General features: G+C 37.7%; 1 protein-coding gene and 1 pseudogene across 1 annotated transcript in view; one reads left to right on the top strand and one right to left on the bottom strand.

The window, feature by feature from the left end:
* Nucleotides 1-506: 506 nt before the first annotated feature.
* IL23R (interleukin 23 receptor) overlaps nucleotides 507-25,957 on the bottom strand; it is a 63,998-nt gene continuing 38,547 nt past the window's right edge. The window contains exons 7-11 of the mRNA XM_043573344.1: nucleotides 22,034-22,190; nucleotides 8,793-8,882; nucleotides 6,033-6,138; nucleotides 5,001-5,091; nucleotides 507-1,458 (exon numbers count right to left, since the gene is read on the bottom strand). Coding sequence (XP_043429279.1) covers nucleotides 805-1,458; nucleotides 5,001-5,091; nucleotides 6,033-6,138; nucleotides 8,793-8,882; nucleotides 22,034-22,190 — 1,098 coding nt within the window. The 3' untranslated portion in view covers nucleotides 507-804. The remainder of the gene's footprint in view (nucleotides 1,459-5,000; nucleotides 5,092-6,032; nucleotides 6,139-8,792; nucleotides 8,883-22,033; nucleotides 22,191-25,957) is intronic.
* Nucleotides 24,308-24,657, top strand: LOC122481889 (annotated as a pseudogene).

The raw sequence follows: 25,957 nt of genomic DNA, 5'->3' as shown, positions 1-25,957 counted from the left end.
CCCACGGGTCCTGTCCCTGTGCTTTAATAAAACCACCTTTTTGCACCAAAGATGTTTCAGAATTCTTTCTTGACCGTTTGCTCTGAATCCCCAAATTTCAACATCATCTAATGCATAGTTGATCAGAAAAGAAATAATTACACCTTGCTGATATTGCATCTGCTATTTCAGTTGTATCAGAGTGTAATTAACATACCAACTACACCACAGGACAATAATGCATCACTCTTAACTTGAATGAAGACAGCAGTTTCATGATGTCCTCACTTCATTGTTTTATAACCTGATTAGTCCAAAATCAAAATAAGGAAAGATCAAATCCCTACTACCTGAATGGAAAGTAGTAGAAACAATACAACAAACATGCTAATTAATTTCTTCTCTGTTTCTATTCTTGTTTCTATCTTGTTGTTGAGGACTATGTTTTTATCTACTCAAGAAAATTTTAAGCCATAAAATGAAAATTAAACTTTCTTCTCCCTTGCAAACAAACATTAACATCTCAATTTTTAAGAAGTATTTTCAACATTTATTTCACTGCCACATATCTTCTATTATTTAACCTTCTTGTAATGGAGAGATCCGTTCTGTGCCTTACAATGAGGAAAATAAAAAGGATTTAGTTGATACTTTTTGAAGGTGTACCTAATATTGGTGCTTCTTTTGTGAGTATGAAGTATGTTCCATCTTTGGATCTTAATTCTCTAATTTTGAAAAATAGGGCAGAATTAAATTTATATTGAGGAGGATATCCAACTTTAGATTGCAAGACAGCTTTCCCATATTAACTTTGACTATGCAGCTCTACTTTTCCAAGAGTGAAATGGTATTGAAGTGGTTTTCCAAAATATTTTGTGGAAAATAAGAATTAATGGATGGCAACTCCTCATTCATGATCCCCAAACAGGAGACGAATTCATCAGGCAACAGAGTCTGTTCTGGAAGAGTTTCATTGGGTGAAACATTTTCCAAAAGCATGGTAGTTTCTCCCTCTACTGAGTTTTGCATGTCCAGAGGACTGCATTCTCCTTGATTCAGAATAAGGCTTAATTCTTCAAGAAATAGTGTGTTGCTTAGTGAATTCATGCTTGAGACAGGGAAAGCAAAATTAGGATATTTTTTAAACATGGCATTTTTCCCCAGGTCTATGGAATCAGCTGGTGGTTTGAGAGTTGAGGAAGCTGTTTCATCATTTTTGCTGAGATGGTTTCCCCCAGTGAGAAAAGTTGAAATCTGGGGTTTATACCCAGGGCTGAGGCCAGGAATATATACAACTGTAGTGTTGGTGAGTAGTGACTTTTGCAGGCCATCTCTGGTCTCCAGGGATTCTGTATTCTTTTCCATCTTATAGTCTGTGGGTTTGTGTTCTTCTGGGAGAAAGATTTCTATCTCTGTAACCACTGGATCAACATATAGGACCTGTTCACTGGAATTATTATCTGTAAATTCACTTTTTTCCTAGGAAGAAAGATTTTTTGTTTAATTTTACAAAAGACATTTAAAGGGGCTAACTGGGTAATTAAAGAAGAACTGGAATTCTGCTTTCCCTTGGCTTTGCTTTTCCCCTCCCTCTTCTGATATTGTTTCTTTTCCCATACAATTTCCTCCTTTTGTTATCCTGCTCAATTCCAGATCTTTATTAAATTCTCCCATGAGGAGACTGAAGGAAAGGAATAATAGAGATAATTGCTGTTTTAAGCACATGTCTTAGCTTAAAATTTTTAAAGAGAATGATGTGTCTTGCATATTATTTCAGTGCCTTTTAAAGTTTGGAAGTTTAATGTGTTGGAATATTTCTTAATATCACGGAGCCTTACTACAAGAAAATATCTCATTGCTTAAATAAAAGAAAGGAAGGTAGAAGAATCCTGTTTTGTTTCTGATTTTTGAATAAAGTAGTAATAAATATTTTGTGCTGGGGTTATAAAGGGGTATAATTGTATAAAGCTATACAATTCAGACATGAACAGGTGGATCAGTGAAGAAGGTTTTTATTGATATAAAAGCCTGATGACTCTTCTGGGTGAGAAAATGACTTGAGGCCTTGCAGCTGATGGCTGACTTCCCAAGGCAAATAACTCCCATCCAAAAAATATAGCCAGTTATAAAATTATAAAATTATAGCCAGTTGCTATGGACTGAGATGTTTGTGTCCCTCCAAAATTCATATGTTGAAGCCCTAATCTCCAGTGTGATGATATTAAGAGGTGAGACCTTTGGCGGGTAATTAGGTCATGAGGGTGGAACTCTCGTGAATATAATTAGTGCCCTTATAAGAAGATACATGAGACTGTGATCTCTCCTTCTGCCATGAGAGGATACAGCAAGATGCTGACCATCTGTAAGGGAGATCTCACCAGGAATTCAACCTGCTAGTATCCTAATCTTGGACTTAACCAGCCTCCAGGACTGCAAGAAATAAATGTTTGTTGTTTAAGCCACCCAGTCTATGTTATTCTGTCATAGTAGTCTGAGCTGACCAAAATACCACCTTTTAGTCTGTCGGCAGAAAACAAAACTTCATCTGAAGGTTTGCTTCTAATACCAGGAGCCCAGAATGGGCAGGAAGTTTGGCAAAAAAGAAGACCTTGAACAAAGCAGCATGAAATGTCATTCAAATTTTCTTCAGGCTCAACCTCCTTAGGGAGCTTACCAGGTTTGGGTTGGAAAGGGCAAACATGTAGTCAAAAGTCAGATGAAGTCAAAGAAACTAGACATGCTATAAGAAATGAAGAATACAAGGTAGCTGTGTTCCAAAGAAGGAGGCATTTTCTGCACTTCAGGCTGGCAACTGAGTGAAATGGGTGGGAGTCAGACCACAGTAAAGGACACAGAGGAGCAACAGTGTGGAAGACCATTCCAGAGTGAGGATGATAAAGGAAGAAGAGGATCTGACCACAACAAGGTCAAGGACAGTTCTCTGAGTCACAGAAAATCCCTAATTCCCTAGGATAATAATTAGTGGGGGAACAAGATAGAACTACCAGGTGGAAAGAATATTAAGATTATAGTATTTATTGTCTGTAGTGTGGTGGATATATGCTTGTCCTTCAGTGACTTGTTACCTATGTACTTCATTATATGTGTGGGTTTAGTTGTTCTAGATCACCCCTTAACTATTAGCAGGTAACACTATAGCCTTCAAACTCAGCCACCTGCAAACCCTTTCTCTCCTTCAAATATACAGAGACAGGAATCCCTCCTTCAGCCCAAAGTGAACCTTTTCACCTCATCCCTTTAGAGCATCCCCTCCCCTCTTCTTTATAGTCTTGTTGGATCGATATTCCCTCTTTCTCTGTAGTAGTCCCTCTTAAGCCTAACTAATTTAGTATAAACACACTTCTGACTCATGTCCCTCTGAGGCTACTGTTGTTCATTCATTGTACGAGATGTGAGAGCTGACCATATGTCAGCATAGCCCCTTTCTCTACTTCCCTTTAGAAGAATGTCTTCATTCTCAGCCTCCACTTCCTCACTTACTAATCACTTCTCAACCCACCAGTGACCTCCCTCTCATCAAATTCCATGGACTCATTTCACTTTTTATGTTATATATCCTCTAAAAAGTAGTCAGCCCCATGGTTCCTTGCTTCTTGACACTTTGCTCACACCACATGATGCTCATTCTCTGACCCTCCTCCTCTGCCTCTCTACTAGGACCTTGTCTATTCCAGTGGAAAAGCTCTTAGTGATTCCTCATTGTCTTTAGCAGTAGTTTTCAATCCCTAACAGTGTTCTCAACCTCAGATGCATAGTGGAATCACTGTGGAAGCTTTCGACAATACTGATGCCTAGGTCTCCCCATGCCCTCCCTCCCCAAGAGATCTTGGAATGTGGCCCAGACATCAGGATTCCAATATGCCACCAAGGCTGAGAACTACTATCTTAAGGACATCTCTGGGGTTGGGTAAGGAGTTGATTAATGGGCTCATCAGAGCTCCAAACAAAGCCACTTTTATTTGTTTTATAAATTCTTGTTTTCCTCACATCTTTTGAACAAAAGGTTTCTAAGCTAAAATTAAATTTTTTAAACAAGTTTGAGCATCCTTGTCAACAGAATGAAGTGTGAGTTCTATGATCTGATCCTACTCACCATTCCTGCAGTACACCACCCACTCTTCACATCAAGCCTTTCAATAAAGCGACACTTCATTGAAACATGTGTTTCTCACCTCTGTGCTTTTGCTCATGCTGCCCTCTCTGTTTTGAATGTTTTGTTTCTCCTAAGTGACTCCTTCTCATCTTTCGTATGCTTCCTCTATACCCCCATCATGTTTCGTTTCATTTCTGTCATTGTACTTATATCACTGCAAGGCCGTGCTTGGATGATGTGTCTGTCCCATTTACTGGGTTTGGAGCCCCTTAATGATGAAACCGGGATGCCAGAAAATAGAAGGAGCACATATAGCAGAACCTTTCCCCTTCTCCAGAATCAGCAGCTCCTCCATAATTAGCATAGTCCCCTATTACCTCAGGGTCTTCCCAGCACACCCTTCTATTCTTTTTGAGATGGAAACTTGGCCTCGCCCCCGGGAGACCACCATATTTATTTTCCTCTCATATTTATTTTCTCAAATCCATTGAGCTTCAGCAGTAAAGCAGATCTCACCTGCTTCTCCAGGCTCATGTAAAACAGAAGCTCCTTTGTGTCTTTAAGCCTCATTTTGTTGAGTTTTTCTGCACTCCTCCTGTCGCTGAAGTCAGCCATCAGCTTTTGGCCATCACGTGACTGACACTTGGCCCACAAGCTTCCTCTTTGCTTTTCTCTTTTGAATAGCATTGTTTCTTTCTTCCTTCTCTCTTTCCTTCCCTTAACTTTATTCCCTTATCTCTCTTAAGTATAATTTGAAATATGTATAATTCTGTTTTGACATGTGTTTATACAATTATGCTAAAATGTACACACATTTATTTATTTGAACAGAAATTCTACTCTAATTGTTGGATTACTCTTTTGGTCTTAGCCGCCACTTAGTTTTTATTTGATGGTGTTTGGTTACCTGTAGCATTTTTACGATACTACTGTTTTCTATATTAGGAATATCTTCATGAAGCCACTTTGGTATTAGCAATAAGATTCTTCTTTTAATTCTAGGAAACAAATATCACACATTAGAAGAAGCATTTTACTTTAGGATTGATTCAGGCAATCACATAGGAGATGAGGAAATCAACTGGAATGGGAGGGGAATGCATAATAAAGATTAAACTTCCTGATGCAGATTTCCATCTCTTACTTTAGAAAGTTAAGTGGGAAGTTGCTTCAATGTCTTTTCAGATTTTCCTCCTCTCTCTATTGCTCTGCTTTTCTCTAATGAGGCAGAACATTTTGAAACACTCACACTAGATTCAAGGTAAGTGGGAGAGCCACCCTGAAGTAAAACTGTACGCACGTTAAATATGGCAAAGCAGGGGTGCCTAGGTGGCTCAGCCAGTTGAGTGTCTGACTCTTGGATAAGTCTCAGGTCATGGTCTCACGGTGCCTGGGATTGAACCCTGTGTTGGGCTCTGCACTGGCAGGGCAGGGCCTGCTGGGGACTCTCTCTCTCTCCCTCTCTCTCTGCTCCTCCCCCACTCATGTTCTCCCTCTCTCTCTCTCCCTCTCTCTCTTTCTCTCAAAATAAACATTTGAAAAAAAAAAAAAGAAAGAAAGAAAAAAAGAATCCAGGCACTGTAGATAAACTTGAGGGCACTGTGAACAGGCTGTGTAGTGAAGGAGAAAACATGACTTGTGATATCAGCAGGTTCTGGGCTCCTGGGTTAGTGCTCAGTGACCTTGGGCTGACCACGTAACCTCTGGAAGCCTAAAGGAAATGATCTGTAAAATAGACCTTCGGGTTTCCAGCAGGGTCATTGTGAGGATTAAACCAATGGCATGTGTAAAGAGTTTGGCATGGGTCGGTAATCATTAAACACTGCTCATTTTATTTTTGTCTTTCTCCGATTAAAAATGTTGATGGGTTTTCCTAGTAAATAACTGAATTGACTAGGTTTGGTATAAATTAGAAAACAGAAATTCTACAAAAACATACCCAGTTCGGAGAGATCTGTTAAATATCCCAATCAAAGAAAGAATCGACAACATGACAGCAAAGAAGATCATTCCCAATAAAAATCCAATGTCTTGTTGCCTGTTGTCTGAAAGGAGAGAAAAATAATTTTAGCTAAGCATTAGTGTCCATGTGATGTCTGAATCATTGTTCTCTCTGTGCCAAGCAAAAGTCATTGATCTCAAAGGAAAAAAAGGAAGGGGAGAACAAAATTAACCTTTCCCTTAGGCTGTGTGTACAGTGACAGCCCTTCCAAACTGCACAATATCTTTTATTTGAGAAAATTGGGCTGCATGTATCTGGTACCAATGGGTTTCTAGAAGTGCATCTCTGGCAATTGTGGTCAGCATTAGACATTTTTCTGAGCTTGTGCATGCATATTTTATATAAAAGGGTTTAATGATGAATCTCATTTGTTTTGTCTGACACAAGTAATAATTCCCAGTTGCTGGTAACAGAGCCTAAAGGTAGCCACAATCACAGCTGAGGTTTTTTGGGTTTTCTTTTTAAAATTTTGAGCAAGAAAGAAGTTAATGTGCAACTTGTCACCATTCTTCAAAATTTATTGTTCATGAGTTTTTTTCTGCTGAGAAACAGAAACAACCTAAAACAATATATAAGAAATGCAAATTGATATATATCTTGCACTCATATTTTATTATAAAAGCAATGCTTTCCTTACATTTTGAAGCTTAATCACCCAAAATCCTTAAATAATTAATATGATATATTCAACACATGTTACCTACTAGGCTCATCACATTTTCTCCCTAGTACATGAAAAAAAATCCTATTTTCAATTTTCAAATACAGACTGTAATTGAGACTTGTCTGCCACAGTGGAGTTTGTTCTGAGTGATGATGGGTTTTTGGCCTCCTTTCCACTCTCCTTCCCCACTTCCTCACTCCATTTGGCAAATATTTATCAGATACTTACCATGTGGCACACACTTCACTGGCCCTGCCCTCGTTATTTTCCAGCTGCACCTGCCATACGCTTAGGGGTCTCCAGGCTATCTGGCCCCTGTCCTTAAACCAACTGGTGTTCAGGGGTTGGGCCAGTGTAGCTTAGCTTGCTCCAGAGCTAGGGGGATATGGTATTAATGTTTTCCTAGGACTAGAATTCTATTGCTGAAGATTTCACACAACTAATGGGAGGTAGTAGGTGCCACATACCCTTGGGGGTTAGTGCCTGGGAAAGACTAGAGAATCCCCTAATAACATGGGGCCAGGCAGCCAGGCATAGGGGTCTAACGATAGAGCAGAGTGATCAAGAGACAACTGGAGATACCTGGGTTCAAATTGGACTCTGCCCTTACCAGCTCTGTAACCTCATGGCATAATTATGAGCCTGCTGAAACTCAAATTTCTTCTTCTGGAAAATAGAGACTATAACACCTATCTTAATAGGGCCGCCATGAGCTCCTGACCTCCCCAGTTCCCACAGAAATATCAAGGGGCAGGCCTGGGGAGGCATCTGTAATTAAGGATATGTACTGAGCCAAAACACTTGGCTTATTGATTTGCATGTTTAAATTCAGAGTGGCCTCACCTTGCTTCATGTTTCTTTACAAGACTTAACTGCCACCTGACTCTTTTCTTGTTGTTTTCCTCTTTGTTTTTCTCCTCAACTGTCTAAAATGGAAGCTCCATGAAGACAGGGGCTTTGTTCATTTTTTTCACTGCTGATTTCCCATCCAGTACAGTGCCTGGCACACAGTAGTTACTTAATGAATATTTGTGAAACAAATGAATGGAAGTCCAAAGACTGTCAATGTAACCTGCAAAAATTCTGGTACTATACCTGCCAGATTTCTTCTTTTTTTAATTTTTAAAAAATATTTATTCATTTGTTGAGAGACAGAGTGAGCAGGGGAGGGGCAGAGAGGGAGGGAGGGAGACACAGAATCCAAAACAGGCTCCAGGCTCTGAGCTGTCAGCACAGAGTCTGACGCAGGGCTCAAACTCACAAACTATGAGATCATGACCTGAGCCAAAGTCAGAGGCTTAACTGACTGAGCCACCCAGGTGCCCTTATTCCTGCCAGATTTCTATGCAGGGAGATAAGTGGTTTACCAGTGGTCAGTGGGGAAATAGTTATGCCTAAAGTTTTTTAATTTGAAATTTCTATTTAGAGTTATATTTGTCCATTACACATACCTGATGGCATAATTTTTTAATGCCTAAAACATTTAGGTAAGCTCATCAATGGAAAATGTTGAATCACACTAACAAAACAGGAGCTAGTTTGTACAAAAGAAAGAGTAAAGGCTTCAGGATTTGAAAAACAGGATTTGAATTTTGATCTGTCACTTATAGTGAACCTGGACAAGTTCCTCAGCCTCTCTGAGCTCCAGTTTTCCCATCTGTAAAATAGATACATAACACTTACCTTACCTGGTTGTTTTGAAAACTGAACAAATGTATACAACTAACTACCACATGGTAGACACTCAAATTATGTTGTTGTTGTTGTTGTTGTTTTAGGAGTTTTGGGGTCTTGAGCCCCAGCACCTATTGAAATGAAAATGTATCCAACCCATAGCAGAAGCTGGCAAAGTCCACCTAAACCATTGCTTAAATTCAGTTTTACCTGGATCTTTATTGATAATTTCCATACAGAAAGCTCATGGCATATCTTATTCGCAAGAAATTTATGCCTGGCACATGATTTTTCAGTTGAAGCGTTCAAATGAATGATTGGTAAAGACTACTCAAAAAACCTAAGTAGTATTTTCTTACCAGCGGTAACGTGTCCTTTAAAGATGGAAGCAATTAGAAGCCCAGAATTCTGAGTATCATGTTGGAATGATTTCAGTGTGACCTGGGGGACTTAAACAAAAAGAAAACAGAGTGAACTTCTTACAGTTGCATTCAGGTTATTCAGTTTCTGAATTACCCATTTTCACTTGTTTGGAGATGATTAAAGTAAACTTTAATAGGCTTGTAAGTGGAATAAAAACAAAAGCTTTTCAGTATGTGTGTCTTTTTCCCTCCTTTTAATTGGTCAGATCCTAAACACTGAAAGGACAATGAAAACTAACTTGAGTTTATAAAACCTCAAGGTATATCCTCTAATTTCATGAGGCTTCTAGGCAAAAAATACCAAGGAGCTTTATTTAATTCACTGACAAAAACAAAAAACAAAAAACACAATAACTGGTCTCTCCTTGATTCCTTCCAAAGATGATGCAATAAATTTTAAGTTTCCTTAAGAGCCTCCAAGATGTGTCACTTTTGCCTTTGCACAATCTTTGAGATGCTGTTGGTGAACACTATCTTGGCTCCATGTAAGAAGCTCATTTTTGATTAGCAGACACTTTGAGGTTATAACACAGGGGTGGAATGCTATTAATGACTTCCCTCTGCTCCTTTCCCACTGGCAAAGATCCTGGCCATCCCTGTCTAGTCATAAAGACTGTCAGGTCACGGCTAATGAGAGCTTCTGACCAGGGTGTGGTGAACAGCCTTGGCAGCTAACCTGCTTTCAGTCTGGACTCAAAGGAGTCCTGGAGCTTTCTTACCTGGCTCCTTTCTCCTGACAATTAAAAGCTGCCAGAGGTGACTTCAAGGACACTATTCTGCTAACTGACAGAAGACATTCCTGAAAATGGTTCTAAGCCCTGGATTCCCAAGGGTGCCTCAAGCCCTATGTATTCAATTATTCTGATTTCAGTGTTCAAATTCTTCCTTTTGAGGAATTACTTGTGGGGCCTGGGAGAAATCACAACTTGAGGCAGGCTTAACTGCCACCGTGATATCACAGGCTTGTATAACAAGCTATGTGGCCCAGACAACTCTCTTTGAGAAAAAATATCATGGAGTTTCAATAAAAAGGTTCCTATGGCCTTTGGAAATTTTTGAAAAAGGTCAATCTGGGTGCAGGTACAGGCTCAGTAGTTTTCTAAGAACAATGGGTAGTGAATTCTAGAAGATGAAAACATCAGAAGAGCCAAAAGTACTTTTCTGTGTTTTTATTCTGTCTTCTCTATAGCAAGAGGAAAATGTTGCAACAGTGAATTGTAACAAATCAGAAATTCTTTCTGGTTTCTCAGTGCTTCACTAAGTCTCTTTTGTTCCCAAGTATGTGGTTCCATCAGACTCCGAGGGAGAAAGGTTATGCCCCAGTGGTCACCAGCCAGGTTTATTTATCGAAACTAGTATTTTGTAGGCTATGTTCATTCCCAGGGAGCCCAAGCAGGACTCTGCATCTACATTATTTTGAAATTTTAAGACTAAAAATATTACATTAAGATGTAACACAATTTTCAATTTGGCAAGATCACGGGTTTGTAGCATATGTTGCTAGATTATTTTTGTTTTCACTTACATTATTTTAAAAGTAGCATTTTTATTTAAAAGTAATATGTGGTGCTGTTGGCTTTTAATGCAGGTTAATTTAATTCTGTATAAACTACAGGTAGTTATTTAGCAATGAAACTTCAGTTATTAATTTGTATCACATAAAAATAATGTTTATATCTAACTAGGGCTTTATTAGCCCTAATAGAATAAACACAATCATCCTTTAGGGCCTTTTTGTTATCAGAGTTGCGAATCAACTGGATGCATTCATTTAAATTAGATTAAAGTCATTTAAAATGACATTTAAAATAATTATCAGAGGGTAATTTCACAAGGAATCAAATACCTGAAGTGAGACGATTTATAAATAAGATTGTCAGAGAAGAAATCAAGCCAATGACAAAATGTTTAAGCACAGGACTGAAATGAAGCCATCCATTCTAGACTATATTCTTCATGGTATACTGACACCAAGTGGCTGGGTCATTTCTTTTTAAATTGTACTTAATATTAATCAGTATGAGAGCAGTAACCTTAATAGAGAAAAAAAAATTAAGAGGAAGAATAAAAGAGAGAGAAAAATAACCATCCCTAATCCTATCCCCTTGATCCTTTGCCAGTAGTATTTCAAGTATTTCAAATAATTTCCAGGCATTTAACACAGAAAAGGGTTCACAAACACAGAATGATGTACACACACACAGAACCTTTATAACTGAAAAACATTGTTTCTATCAGCTCTAATCATCAGCGTATTACCAAATGTGCTAGAAAAATCTCATGATATTTTCATTATTAATTTAATACCTGTGGTGCTAGGTCCATAATGAGACAATTCTGTCTCTGCTTGTTTTTCTCACCACACATACCTGGGTATACTCAGAAACTCACTTTATCTCTAATTTGGTAAGAGTTTTTATATAGCTTATACACACTGGTATTGGGCTTTAGAATTAGTCTTGCTGAAGACAGTGTGTTTAAATGAAAATTAGAGGGAGTTTAGAGTAGTTTTAAGCAAAAAAATGTAGTTTCCTATTCTTGGAAAAGAACTTGAAGCACATAACTACATTCTGTGGCCCATCAGATGCTAGACTATTTGCATCAAATCTCAAAAGTTCTTGGTTTTAGTAATAATGTATTTTATCTGTTTCTGAGGGATGATACGAAATTTGACTCCTCAGTCTTTTCCCTCTATGTCTGCCTAGTGTGTTTTATTATTCTTTTTAAGTGACCACTCACTGAGTACTGATTATGATCAAGGTAATATACTAGACTTTAACATGTTTTCTGTCATTTAATCCTTACAACAACCAAATCAGTTAGAAAATACTGTTGTCCTCGTTTCATGGATAGGACACAGAGGCGTAAAAAGGATAGATGACTTGCCCAAAGTCACCTAGGTAGAGGTCAAAGAGTGAAAATTCCCATCCAGTCCTGACATGTGGTCTGTGCTGGTCACTGGCTCCGTTAATTAAGAACCTCACTTCTGCAGCAGGATGGCTCTGGGTGGGGCAGGTGAGTTGGTCCTGCAAACAGCTGCTCCCATGCTGAGACCTAGCCACTGCTCCTCCAGGGGCTGGCCACAGTGTATGAGAACTGCCTGGCCTTGTAGGACTCCATCCCATACCACAATGGGCTGTGGTTGGGCTGACCCACTTAGCACTGACCCTAGAATCTTCCATCCTACAGTAACTTCCATCTGAAAGCCAGCTATTTTCTTTGATTATACAAGCAAGGCATGCTAATTGTAGGGTGCTTGAAAAGTATAAAAGAGTATGGAGAAGAAAGTGCAATTTTATACTTGTTCACAAACTAGAAGCAATCACTTTTTTAATGTATTTTTTAACAGTCTTTTGTGTATATCTGTACCCTAGTGGAGATCATTCTCTTTATGATCTAAATATCGTGTCTTGTTTTTTCTTTTCTTTCAATATTGTGTCATGAACATTTCCTCATTTTATTAAAAACTGTTCAAAACTGTCATAGCAATTTAATATTTCATCATGTTTGTACGGTATTCAATCATCCCCCTATTGAGAAACTGTATAGCTTGGTGGTTTCAAACACCGTCTTTGGATTCAGACAAAACTCAATTCAAATCCTGGCTCCGGGAGTTTCATGGCTCTGGGTAAGTTGCTGAACCCCTCTCTGACCAGTTTCTTCATTTGTAAAACTGGATAATAACATAGTACTTCACCCCTGAGGTCTAATGGGATAGTTCATATCAAGTACTTGGTACTATGCTTTACACTAATTAAAACCTTAATAAGCATTAGCTATTGCTATTATTGGGCTTTGAGATTGTTTCAAAATTCTTATTATTATAATTAGTTTTTGGATAAATATCATTATACATAAATCTTTTTTCCATATCTCTGCTTATTTACTAAGTCTAGATTTCTATTAGTGGAATTACTAATAGATTAATAGTAATCGATGAATAAGTATGGACATTTATAAGTCTTCTTTATTTACTTTTGCCTTTGCCAATCATGGTGTCAAAGCCACACTACCCAACGCCTACATCTTAAAGGTTTTGACCAGAGCTGACACAGGGACGTTTATAGACTTTTTTTTTTTTCAGTAGGCTCTAGATACAAGAGGAGACCTATTAAAAGAGACCAAGGGTATGTTTTTCAAATGGTTTTTCTTAACATAAACATCTCCTTTTGTGTTCTCTCTAATCTCCTTCTTCTAACAATCTTAGATGTTCCATGGTGTTTATGTGCTGTCTTCCCAGGCCATTTTAGTTCTAGGGTTGGAATTCAACATTATTGGGCTAAAGGTAAAGATTTGACACTATTCCCAGTCAGTCGTCAAAGCAGAAGATGATGGCCAGACCTATTGAATAGGCACCAGAAGCCCAGGGCAGGGAAAGTGATATGTCAGAACAAACTCGTTACCACATCTGGAAAAACAAGTCAAATGATGAATCATTTTATGAGTTACAATGTCATCCTTGTGTAGTAAGAATAGGAAGGTATGCCTAGACGTATCCACAGGATTATCTTCATGCTAATATTCCTAAACTCTAAGTACTTGGTATGTAGAGGGAGGAGAAAGTGAGAAATATATGTATGGTGATCATATGGTTAAAGAAAAAGATGAAGAAGAGGAAAAAGTGAAAAGCAGCAGCCAACTCAGGGAATTTTCCTAAGTCACATAGAATACACAGAGCCATGGATCTGATGTCAAAGTGTAACAAAACCTTATATGCAGGAATGGGCAGCTTCTGAGTCTTACTCAGTAGTTTAAGATTTTTCAAAAGTACCACTTTGCTCCCAAGCATAGCATGTGCCTATTCCTGAGTCTAAATAGTCTAGTAGACATTTACCACTTTTTATTTGCTCAGCACCAGGACATATTTCCTTGTGGGCATCCTAGAACAGGTAAGAAGGAGGAAAGGCTTCCCACTGTGGAAGCCTCAATGGAACAAAGATTCCCTCTCCCCATTGCCAGCAAGTAGCTATAAGCAGATGACCTAAACCTACCTGAACAGATGCTTTCCTCTCTCCACTGGCACACTACTCAGTTCCAGGAAATTATTTATAGCAGCAGCTATATGCAAGGTCTGGTAACAGTAGCACCACGGGGAGTCCAGGCAGGGCAAAAGACAGGCAGTGTTAGTGACCACAGTGCCAGCTATGGGGTCCTCACCAGAGTCTTCCGGACTACAATTTTGGCTGTGGTTCTGGCTTCTACTCTCCTTTGTATCCTACTTGTGACTGTTTGCCTACTGATTTCTAGCTATCTTTCTAATATTTCTGCTTGAGAGAATTTATTTGATTGCTTTTGCTGGCACCAAATCACAATGACTAGTAAAAATTGCAATAATAGGTGGTGGGGTAGCTAGGTGAGGAAATGTGGTAGGACAAATAGTGACTTCCCTACCCCCCAAAAGTGTACATGTCCCAATTCCTGGAAACTTTGAATAGATTAATTTATATAGCAAAAGGGATTTGAGATGGGGAAATTATCCTAGATTATAGCGATGGGTACAATGAAATCACAGGAGTCCTTACAAGAAGGCAGTAGGGTCAGAGTCAAAGAGAAAGAGATTGGAAGATGCTATGCTTCTGGCTTTGAAGATGAAAGGTGGGGCCACAAGCCAACAAACGTAGGTGGCCTCTAAAGTCTGGAAAAGGCAATGAAACTAATTCTCTCCTAGAGCCTCCAGAAAGAACATGGCCTTGCTGATATCTTGACATTAGCCCCAGTGATACTGATTTTGGATTTTTCACCTCCAGAATTAAAAAATAATAAATGTGTATTGTTTTAAGCCACATAGTATTTGGCTAAAGTTTGTAATAACTTGTTTAAAGAGCAATAAGAAACTAATACTGAAGGTTATTACTTCCTCATAGAAAAGCATAATCTGTATTCTTTATTAGTGGATATTGTGAACCTCAGAGTTTATAAAGCTCTTATGCATTTTTTTTTTATTCTACAGAACTCTGGTTCTTTATTAGGGATAAGACATGAAGAAGATTAAATAAATCCATATTAAGAGTCTAAACTGATTAGTATTTCAGGGAACACTGTCTGTTTAAACCTGTTTAGTAACCATAAATGTACACATTTATAATCCATCTCAGTATGAATGAATCAGAAACCCCTAAATACAAATAATGCAATTTTTGAAAAGTACAGTTCTGTGTAGTAGCTTCTAATCTGTGTTCTATTTAATATCACTTATATTTAGTTCCATTGATGTAACATTAGTTTTCTTTTTTTCTCTTGTAGTCCCTAAAAATTCTGAAAAGTTAACGAGAATTTTTAAGGAGTCATTGGTAATGGAACAACCAATGCTGTTTTGTGAGAACAAAACACAATGTGATTTAATATCTTGCTCATACTTGCCTTCCTCTGGAGAATTGTCAAAAAAAAGAATATGATTTCTCTGGGAAACCTTCCTACTTCAGGTAGCAATTCAAGCAAGTTAATTAATCGTTATGAAATGTGACTGCCCTTCCCTCAGGCCTCTGACTTGTCATTAAAGGGATTATAGAGCCTATGCCTTTCCTTCATTGCGAAGAGATTGGTTTGCAGCAGAGTAGAACAACACTCTGCTTAGCAGTCATCTTTTCACCTTTTTGTATATCAGTAGTATGGAATTTAGGGAACTGACTTTCACATTTTTAGTGTTGGTTTTCTATACTCACAAATTATCTTTTCTCCTTTGGGGCTCTTTCTGTACTGCTTAAAAACCCCAGGAATTTTTACAGTGACTTTGCAGGTTGGTGGTCTAGAAGCTTCAGCTTCAGCAGCCCTCAGTGGTTCTCAGAGCCTCAGCTGAAGCCTCATATCCAGAGGCAGGGCAGGGGCTAGGCAGAGGCACAACAATTCTACATCCTGTGCTTCTGGGGATCCTAGGCTGCCAAGGTGGGGCTAGGGTGCTAAGCAACTCATGAAGCGAAGCGGTGGTCAGGAAGAAGCAGAGATGTCCAGATAGTACTGTAGATAATGTCCTGAAATTCTCATGTACCCACCCTTTTCTGACCCCCTCAAACCCCTATTACTAAGGCAATGGCTTGGGCAATTTGGTCTCCCCCTTCCTGTCCACATTTCCTGCCCACACCCTATGCCATTTTTCATGACACTTCTCCCTCTTAAAGGGTGTGTCTAACCTCTAGAGCAGTGGTTCTTACACTTTACTGCAGAAGTTTCACTTGGCTAGAGGCTCAGCAATTTGCATTTTAAACTAGTACCCAAGCATTTCTAATGCAGATGGTCCACAGACTCCACTCAAGAAGCACTGTTTTCCAGACACTTTACTGGACCAGGACCAGCTGGAAAAACACATTATGAACTGCCCTGTAGTGGTCCTGTCTTTAACAGAGACACCTTTTCACCTATACTTTGTCTTCATCTCAGACTGCCCCATCCTATTCTTTATTCTCTTGGTCCCTGGAGTCCTATAGTTATATTTTCATTACCATAACCCAAACCTGCTTCCACATCTTGTATTCAGGCCAATATACAATTAGCTGATAGCATCAGTGGGTCCCTCCTTTCTCATGTAGTTGCATTTTCATAACAAACATTACATTAAAAGTGAACTTTTGCTGGCATCCTTTTATTATTAGCTAATGTGTAGAGGAGGGTTTGGTTAGGTGGCTGAGGGGAGGCTGACACAAGGCCCTCTTAGGTGTCTTAGGAAGGAGACCGGTAGAGTTACAGTGCTAGAAACTTACAGTATGTGTTCTGCCCTGGCTTTACTGTTCCCAGCTTTATAACATTTAACAAAACTGCTTAATCTCCCTGAGCCTCATTTCCTTCTTCTGTATGATTGGAATAATAATTTTATAGGGCTTTAGTGATAAGTAAAGGACAATTCATATGCAAAATGCTTCCCACATACCCAACACATCCAATAAATGTTAGCTATTATTTATTTATATTATTTATATTTATATATTTTATATATAACTTATGTATTATGTATAACATATATTTTATAATATATAATATAAATTATACTATATAATATATAATATATATTATATATTAGTATTTCATATTATTTGTATACATTATGTATACCAGGTAGAAAAATATGAGTTTCTAATCTAGAGAAACTTCTCCTGTGTGTTTGGTAAAGTCTAATATTATATTCTGAGGTTGATTTTTTTTTTTTTTTTAGTATAAGACTTTTTTTCTATTAAAGTCCAAATACTCTAAGGAAGGAAAAGAGAATAAGTCTAATGAATAATTTAACTCTTACATTAAATGGGTTTGTTTGGGGTTTTTTGGACTAGGTTTTTAAAGACCAAGAAAAGTGATACAGGAGGATGCTGGGGTCTGAAGGATAAGCCATATCCACTGCATGATCTGCAGTACTATCTAGGCATAATTTTGAAAACACATTGCTTTGAGATAAATCAATTCAGTGATATACACATGCGGAATTTAGAGAGTAAAACAGCAAATTTCTGCATGGAGGGATCATTATTGGCTGGGCTGTCTTTCTTCATAAATAAGTAAACCTTTAATTACTGGGAAAAATTGGCTGGCCAAAAAGCCTCATTATCAAACAAGTTGGTTAACTAAAGTATTATAGAAACTGTATCTTTTAATATTTTCGATTGTGAAGCAATTCAAACTTCAGTTGTGAGGTTTGATTCTTACAAGCAGATAAAATATTTATAGTGCTATGTAATTTATATTTTTATCATTGTTTTTATTGACTGTCTTTTCTAAAATTCAGAGATCTTTGTCTCCTTTCTTTACTGAGATTCTGCTAGTACATAGCAAGTGCCTGGTGCACGGTAGAGGCTAATTGAATATTTCATGAATCACTAAATGAATGTCCTTTCTTAGATATCTTTTTAAAAAACAATTAATATTAAAGATTTATTAAAAAGCAATTTGGCAACTTGCATCACACATCTTAAAATGTGCTTAAGCTTAGATCCAATAAAATCTAAATACATAAGGAGAGTTTATATAAAAAGTTATTCTAAGAAGTTTATTGACAATGGAAAAAATAAATAACCTAGAGAGTGTTGCAATAGGGAAATGATTAAATGTATTATAGTGCATCCATACATTGTGTGGCCATTAAATAGTTTCTTTTAACTCAACAAGGTAAACTAAGAAAATCACGATATGAAACAATATACCACAACACCACTTATTAAGAAAAATGACATGGAAGGACAGATATCATATGATTTCACTTATATAGAATATAAAAAATAAAACAAATAAACAAACAAAGCCTCTTAAATACAAAGAACTGGTGGTTGCCAGAGGGGAGGTGGGTGGATGAAAGAGATAAAGGAATTAAGAGGTACAGACTTCCAGTTATAAAATAAATAAGTCATGGAGATGAAAAGTATAGCATAGGGAATATAGTATATAATGTAATAACATTGTATGATGACAGATGGTGACTATACTTATTGTGGTGAACACTGAATCCTGTACAGAATTATTGAATCAGTGCTGCACTCCTAAAACTAATATATCATTGTATGTTAATTATACTTCAGTAATAAAACATATGTGCATAAGAAAAAACTGGCGTTAAATTCATTAAAATATAAACAGCAGTTATTCCTAGGTTGTATATTGCAATAAATTTGCATTGCTTTTGCAAACCAAAAAAAAAAAAAAAAAAAAGAAATTTTCCAAAACATTTAATATTAGCACTTTCCTAACTCATATTCACTGTTTGTCATTTAATGTGTCTTGGAAGAAATTTGTACCAGAAGAAAAATTATGGTTCCTCTGCTAACGTATTAAATTGGATAGATGCAAATTTTCAAGGATATTTAATTCTAAAAAGCAGTTTTGCCTTTTAAGTGCTCCCCCCCCCCCCACTGCCCACTTAGGAAACCAAGACTTTACATTTATACTTATTGTAGGGTTGCTGTGGTTTCTATTTTCTTCCATCTGATGTTTAAGACCTTTGGCTTTAAAGGAGAACATTTGTGGTCCTATACTTGTAGAATACTTTAGTAAGCTGCTCCTCCACTTTGATATAACTGGTTAAAGGAAGAAATCGATGAACTTCTGTTCTAGTTTAGGTGCTATCAGCCACTAGCAATGTGCTATTTAGCAAGTCATGCCTCAGTTTTCTCATTTGTAAAATGGTGCCAATAGACTACTAAATATGGCTGGTGTAAAGATCAAGCAAGCTTATACATAGTAGTACTTTGCAAATGGTAAGTAAATGTTAGTTATCAGTTTGAATAATCTTGCTAGACATTTCTAAATTTCATTAAAAAAATTGAGCTATCAACTAAATTCTGACTATTATAAGATGCCACCTAAAGTACTAAGAACTTTTAACAATATAAACGTAAGAAAGAAAATATTAAATTAATAACCAACTTTTTAAAAAGAACGGATACTCAAATTATCCCCTTGCATTGCAAATTATTCCCTTGGTAATGCATTTCTAAGATTTGGGCATTAGGGGGCGCCAAAAGAACTGTTTAGCTAGTCTGCCATTTCTCTCCCTCTGCTTATTTGGCAGCAATCAACATTTATAATGTCTGCCAAAGTGCTTTGAAAACATAAAACTCAGTTCCAACTCCTCTATTATAATAAAGATGGTATTAACAATCCTGTGATTATAATTAAGTGCTCTGAAAAGAAAAAATTCAGTCTGGGTATAAGCTACCTACAATAGGGAGACATCTTGAGGTTAATGGTGGTCATTATGGAGTATTAAGATAATTGTAATAGATTCACTTTGCTTACTATTGAAGCCTATTTGGCCAAGATTTTATTGAATGACATGTAATGGATAGAAAATTAAACTAATAATATTAAGAGCAGGAATATATCTAAAGATAAACAATAGGTCAGCTAGATCATGCTGATAATTAAATAATCCCATGTTTAAGTATTTTAACTTTATGATTGCTTTGCATACAGTAGGTAATCAATATTTATTGATATGATTTGATTTGTGTCTCTCTTAAAATATATTTCATCAGAGTGGCCTAAAGAGTTTAATGTAACTCTTTTTTTTTTTTTAAGTGTAGTTACTTTTTTTTTTTTTCTAAATGTTTATTTATTTTGGAGACAGAGCAAGAGACAGAGTGCAAGCCGGGGAGGGGCACACAGAGGGTGACAGAATCTAAAGCAGGCTCCAGGCTCCGAGCTGTCAGCACAGAGCAAGACCTGGGTCTGGAACCCACGAACTGTGAGATCACGACCTGAGCCCAAGTTGGACGCGTAACCGACTGAGCCACTCAGGTGCCCCAAGTGCAGTTGCCTTTTTAATTGGAAGTTTGTATCTCTTAATTTCCTTTACATATTTCACCGGCCCCTCTGGCAACCACCGATTTGCTTTTTGTATTTATGAGTATGTCTCTTTTTTTGTTGTTGATTTATTAGGTTCCACATATAGGTAAAATCATATGGTATTTCTTTTTCTCTGACTTACTTAATACTCCCTAAGTACATTCATGTTGTAGTGAATGGTAAGATTTTGTGCTTTTTTATAGCTAATATTCTATTTTTCCTGAATAGGCAGATCCAAAAAAATATAGTGAAAGCTGATGTCCAAGAGCTTTCTGCCAAAGTTTTCTTTTAGGACTTTAATGGTTTCCTGTCTTACATTTAGGTCTTTAATCCATTTTTTCTTTTCAAATTTTTATTTAAATTCTAGTTAGTTAAAATATAGTGTAATATTTGTTTCAAGAGTAGAATTTAGTGACTCATCACTTACATATAATACCTAATGCTCCTTATAACAATTGTCCTCCTTAATATCGATCACCCATTTAGCCTATCCCCCACCCACCTCCCTCTGTCCACCCTTGGTTTGTCCTCTATTGTTAAGAGTCTCTTATAGTTTTTTTCCTTGTCTCTCTATTTTTTCCCCTTCCCGTACGTTCATCTGTTTTGTTTCTTAAATTCCACATATGACTGAAATCATATAGTATTTTTCTTTCTCTGACTTATTTCACTTAGCATAATACACTCTAGCTCCATTCATTTTGTTGCAAATGGCAAGATTTCATTCTTTTTGATGGCTGAGTAATATCTCACTGTGTGTATATGTATGTGGTGTGTGTATACACCAGATCTTTTTTTTTTAATTTACTTGTTTATTTTTTAATTTACATCCAAGTTAGTTAGCATATAGTGCTATAACAATTTCAGAAGTAGATTCCAGTGATTCATCCCTTACGTATAATACCCAGTGCTCATCCCAACAAGTGTCCTCCCTAATGCCCTTACCCATTTAGCCCATCCCCCCTCCACAACCCCTCCAGCAACCCTCAGTTTGTTTTCTGTATTTAAGAGTCTCCTATGTTTTGTCTCCCTCCTTGTTTTTATATTATTTTTGCTTCCCTTCCCTTATGTTTATCTGTTTTGTATCTTAAATTCCTCATATGGGTAAAGTCATATGATAATTGTCTTTCTCTGATTGGCTGATTTTGCTTAGCATAATACCCTCTAGACCCATCCATGTTGTTGCACATGGAAGACTTCATTCTTTTTGATCACTGAGTAATACTCCATTGTATATATATAACACATCTTCTTTATCCATTTATCCCTCAATGGACATTTGGGCTCTTTCCATACTTGGGCTATTGTTGATAGTGCTGCTATAAACATGGGGGTGCATGTGTCCCTTCGAAACAGCACACCTGTATCCTTGGATAAATACCTAGTAGTGCAATTGCTGGGCCATAGGGTAGTTCTATTTTTAACTTTTTGAGGAACTTCCATACCGTTTTCCAAAGTGGTTGCACCAGTCTGCATTCCCACCAACAGCGTAAGAAGTTTGTTTTTGTTGTTGTTGTTGTTTGAGTTTAACATAATTATTAATAATGTGTTTCAAAAAATGATCTTAGATCATTATATGCCTCAGGATATCCCAGGCTGCTTATAAGAAATGCTGACTCTTGAGCACCCCCCACCCCTAGTACCTTAGACCTGTGAACACAGAGCCTCTGGGAGCAGGGACAGTGAACATGCATACTAGGTGGTTTTAATTGGCTTTTATGTCCAAGAATGTTTGAGAACCATTACCTAAATTACAGTCAGCCTTAACAAAATCAAAGCAAAATGACAATTTCAATGTCACCACCTGCCATACAATAGTTTTGTCAATTTGATACAAGTCAAGAAGAAAAAGTATAAATATATTTAAAAGAGACAGAGGTCAAAAGAAAAGCCTAAGAGATTAAATATATAAACACACTCACCTGTTTCAGTTGTTTTATGAAAAAAGGGTGAACTCCAGGACTGCCAGTACCTTTTACCTGTTTCTTGGCATCTCACTTGAAATATATACTTAGTGTTTGGTTCCAAGTAGAATTCTGACTGTTGCTCATATGTAAAATTGGTGTCAAATTCTTTAACCTAAAATGAATGAATAACAACAATGAAACAATACAGTGTGCTTTTAAAACAAATAATTATTCCATTTAGGCAGACATGTATGGAACACCTATTATGTTCCAGGCACGCTTCTAGGCCCTGGGAAAACAAAGAAGAATAGGGCACTTTATATAAAACATGACCATAAATAATCAAAGACATGAGGTCTAAACTTACAAATCATTTTCGGGGGCACTATGACCTGCTATAAAACATAATGAAAAATGACCCCCCTAACAACCTAGTTCAGCTGGGAGAGAGAAACCAAGGCATTTACATACCTTCAGTATGTTCTGATAAGTGGATTGACTGGAAAAAGTGAAGCATGATTGAAAGGTAACCATAAAATGTGTCTAGAAATGCATTTAGGCAATAACTAGGAGGAAAGAGTTACCAAATACTCATGAAAGAGGAAGTTGAAAATGTCAAGGTTTAAAAAAGAAAGAAAGAAAGAGAGAAAGAGAGAAAGAAAGCGAGCAAGCTACCAACCTTCCTAAGAGATTCTTCCATGAAAACCCAATCTTAACATAAATCTTTAAAACCTTTAATGTACTGAAAATGTAAAATTCATGAAAATATCTGCTTGGGATCTGTCATGCTTCATATAAAGTATCATTCAGAGTTTCTATAAGCTGTGTCTCTACTCTTGGCCCTTGGAATTTACTGCTGTGTAAATATGATTGGCAGAACATTTGGGGGTCTCCTGGGATCCAGGAAAGATTTTACTTGTGGCAAAAGTTTGACTTTCAAATGCACTTTGCTTCTATTTGTTTCTCTTGGAAGGGAGTTGTTATTCTCTAGTATGTCTCTTGCCATTACGTTTATAGATAAGTCCCTGTAAAGTAGAGAAATACACTAAAGCACAGCCAGAATTCTAAAATGGAAGAATTTTACAGAACTGTTAAGAGACTTGTTTCTGCCATGAGGCAGAGGCAAGCCAGGTGACTGCTTCGAGTCTTGTGAGCACAAGATGATGCCTCAAGATATTTTCATAGGCTAAAACAAACACTGAGAGAGGTAGACCTAATTGAGTGCCTATGTAGAGGGTTTGATCTCAAGTGCAAGAAATAGGACTTTATTTCTTATAGCAGTTCATTTCTATTTAGGGCCTCAATTCTGAAAGTGGGGGGCATGCAAACTTGACCTCTATCAATGTAAGGTACCTCTTAGGGTTACATTAAATTTCTGGGAGCATTATTGGGTGGAGGGAAGGAGAGTCTCCAACCTATTCAGTTCTCTAATCCCCACTCCCTCCAACTCCCTACCTGGGACAAGGCCGTGGGTGAAGTGGCCCTTTTTGGTGACCGACCACTGTCTAAACTCTTTTGGTTCCTCTTCCTAATTCCCTCCTCCCTCCAACTTCCTTGTTTTGCTGCCCAGTTAATCTTTGCCTAGTGTTTGGTGGGAGAGGGAGTGGGGTGATGATTGAGAAACTTAGTTCTGACTAATCACATGTTCTTCTAAGTCTTCTGCCTTATAGCAGCATTTACACTTTTTTTTTTAGAAATTGTTTGTTTAGTGCATACGCTGGCACACATGAGTGCATGTGAGCAAGGGAGGGGCAGAGAGAGAGGAAGAGAGAATCCCAGGCAGGCTACACGCTGTCAGTGCAGAGTTCGATACAGGGCTCGAACTCACAACTGTGAGATCATGACCGGAGCTGAAATCAAAAGAGTCCCACACTCAACCCACTGAGCCATCCAGGTGCCCCACATTTACACTTTTGAAATTCAAGGTCAAGGGTTTGACCCTTTGCTATCTGTCTACTGTTCTATTAGCCTTCCCTGGAAAAGAATGAATGCTTGGTTTTATGGGCTCCATGAGCTAAGAATGGTTTTTACATTTTTAAATGGTTATAAGAAAATCCAAAGAATATTTTGTTATGCATGGAAATTACATGAAATTCAAATTTCAGTGTCCAAAATTAAAGTTTTATCATGCCCATTCATTTGTATATTGTCTATGGCTGCTTTCACACTACAAATGCAAAGCTGAGTAGTTGGGTCAGAGACCTTATGGCCTGCAAAGGCTGAAATGTTTACTGTCTGGCCCTTGAATAAAAGTTTGCCACTTTCCATGCTAATAGTGCTCTTAAAAACATGGTGAATGTTTCTGACACCCACTGAATTTTTTGTAAGAAGCTTAGCAAGCACCAACCCCACAAAGTGGCACAGTACAAGAAGGGCAAGAATTCTCTGATGCCCAGGGGAAGCAGTGTTATGACAGGAAGTAAAGTGGCTATGCTCTGGTGGGCAGATAGAGCTGATTTTGGGGGGAAAGGCTAAAAACTACAAAGAAGGTTGTGCTGAGACTTGAATGTGTTGATCCCAACAGCAGATCTAAGACAATTCTGACTATCAAGAGATGCAAGCATTTTGAACGAGGAGGGGATAATAAGAGAAAGGGACAAGTAATCCCGTCCTGTGTTTCACATTTTGTCTTATTATGAAGACAGTAAAATCTTGAGGTTATGTTAAAAAAATAACAATACCCTAGTCTAGCTTAATTAGAGAAATGAGTCACTATTAATCCATTTACTTGAACTTATAGCAAAGACCTCCCTGCCTTACTGTCACTATTGTTGGGCACCTACTAAAGGCAAACAATATTAATAGCTAATGTTTCAAAATGTTATCTACATGAATTACACATTGTAAAAATCAATGGAGGTACAAGAAATTATTATGGAACATCCTGCCTTCCAGGGGCTTGTAGTTAAAGGACAGGGAAATAGAGGTGTAAACAGGTAAATAGATATACAACATGGTAATGCTCCTGAGATAGAGTACACAGAAGTGGGCAAGGATTGCTGACAAAGGTTGTGAGCTCAATTTATAACACAAGTTTGAGGTGCCAAAGAGATAGTCCATGAAGATAACCAATAAATAGATAAATATTCTCCACATGGTGTTAGCCTTGTAGGATCACCTGAAGGATTGGCTAGTTCCCTTTGATACTTCATAGTCTAAATAACTTAGCTAAAAGGGGATGAAAAGCAACCTCAGTTCTCTAATTTTGATTTTTCAGGGGGTCTTCTTTTGCTCTACCAAACTTGTTGCATGGTTCTCCTGGAAGTTAAGATGAAAAGTAGCAACAGCCAGCATTTACTGAACTTGAACTCTATTCCAGGATCTAGGCTAGCTTCTTACACTGATCATCCCCACAACCATATGAGGTAGGGGCTTGTCTTATTCCTACTTTAGGTATGGGAATAATGAGGCACAGAGAAGATAACGAACTTGCCCAAGGTTGCATAACTAGAGAGTGGCAGAACCAGGCTTTGAATTCTAGAGCCTGTGCTCTTAGTCACATGGCTTTCCTGCATAGCTGCCTGTCACTTTGAAATAAAGAACCTCCTGGGGCACCTGGGTGGCTCAGTTGGTTGAGTGTCCGACTTCAGCTCAGGTCATGATCTCACAGTCCATGAGTTTGAGCCCCACATTGGGCTCTGTGCTGACAGCTAAGACCCTGGAGCCTGCTTTGGATTCTGTGTCTCCCCCTCTCTCTGCCCCTCCCCTGCTCATGCTCTGTCTCTCTCTGTCTCAAAAATAAATAAAAACATTAAAAAAAATTTTTTTAAAGAAATAAAGAACCTCCTTCAAGTAATATCTCCTGGAGGCAGAGATGAGGTGGAAGATCAAATCTGTAGTCCTTTGTATCTCCTCCTCTTCTTGCCTCTGACTTCCTATCTCCCTACAAAGAGGCAAAGACACACTTTATGCATGATCCAGATAAATTGATGATGTAGC

This window comes from Prionailurus bengalensis, chromosome C1, assembly GCF_016509475.1.
Source record: "Prionailurus bengalensis isolate Pbe53 chromosome C1, Fcat_Pben_1.1_paternal_pri, whole genome shotgun sequence".
NCBI lineage: Eukaryota > Metazoa > Chordata > Mammalia > Carnivora > Felidae > Prionailurus > Prionailurus bengalensis.
Note: the sequence above shows the minus strand (reverse complement) of the source record. Positions and strands in the feature narration are given on the sequence as shown.